Source organism: Echinococcus granulosus (genome assembly GCF_000524195.1).
Source record: "Echinococcus granulosus chromosome Unknown EG_S00022, whole genome shotgun sequence".
Lineage (NCBI taxonomy): Eukaryota > Metazoa > Platyhelminthes > Cestoda > Cyclophyllidea > Taeniidae > Echinococcus > Echinococcus granulosus.
This window is the reverse complement of record NW_020170402.1, coordinates 790,915-791,929: the sequence shown is the minus strand read 5'-3', so window position 1 is coordinate 791,929 and position 1,015 is coordinate 790,915. Positions and strand designations below refer to the sequence as shown.

At 44.2% G+C, this 1,015-nt stretch overlaps 1 protein-coding gene across 1 annotated transcript in view; it reads right to left on the bottom strand. All coding sequences in view use genetic code 11, as the record gives it.

The window, feature by feature from the left end:
- Positions 1-807, bottom strand: part of EGR_03933 (hypothetical protein) — a gene marked incomplete at both ends in the record, with an annotated part of 3,499 nt that extends 2,692 nt beyond the window's left edge. The window contains 2 exons of the mRNA XM_024493182.1: positions 566-741; positions 788-807. Coding sequence (XP_024352454.1) covers positions 566-741; positions 788-807 — 196 coding nt within the window. The remainder of the gene's footprint in view (positions 1-565; positions 742-787) is intronic.
- Between the last annotated feature and the right edge of the window lie 208 nt (positions 808-1,015).

Here is a 1,015-nt window from a genome sequence, read left to right as displayed (position 1 = left end):
CAACTCGGGCTCCACGTACAAAGAACATCTGTCGGTGATGTTTATCCTCCAATATGAGTGACAAAGGGGTGGGTAGATTTCATCATCGCCAATATCGTCTTTGATGTCAAAGTGGTAGTGTTGGTTTTGGCGGTGGTGGTGAAAGGTAAGCAAATGAGCGGACCTGGGTATGGGTCTGGATCCAAGTCAAGGTTTGAGCCCAACTCTAGTCATGTGCAACGATAAATGACAATAGGCATGCAAGACCATCAATTAGTTTCCCACTTCCTTCACGTACCTCATAAAAGCGCACTGCAACGTTGTGGACCTATGGTGAAAAATGTCTGTTGTGCATTTGGATTGCAACGTCAGTCATACGGATGAATATAGCATTGAGTAGCCACTAACGCTCCACCACTCCCTAACCACCCGAGCCACAGCTCTGAGGCACGCACCACATTGTCCCCACTCCCTCCCTCAAGTTTACTCCCTTTGTCTGTCTGTGTGTGTCGATGGACTGCAAGCTGCAAATTTCATCATAAATTTGTTGATGCAATGGCCAAACCACAACGGCTGGGAGGTCTACTTTTATACAAAGTGTAAGTAGATATACTTTTACATAAAGTAGATTCATTATGTATAAGGCGATATATGTCAGGTAGCACACCTCCTCTAGAAATATCAGAACTAGCCGGTGAGTTGGAGTAAATTTCTCTTCTTACAAGGCTGTCCAGCAAGACCTCTTCCTTTTTATCCCTAAATCTACTCACTAGAAGACTTGAGCATCACGTCTATAAGTGATTATTACCTTTTCTTAACATGATGCATTCAGATGGGAAGTGGGTGTGTGTGCGCAAGACTCTTCCGTCTCTGGGATGTGATTCTGTTTCTTAGTGGGATACGATGATACTCATTGGTCATGGGTATATACAATAGCCTAGAGCAACTAAATAAGAATGAGCCTCTAAAAATGTGCCATAGTTGTCAACTTTCCTCCCCTTCCTCTCGCTAGCACTGTTTCCTTGAGCGGATGTGC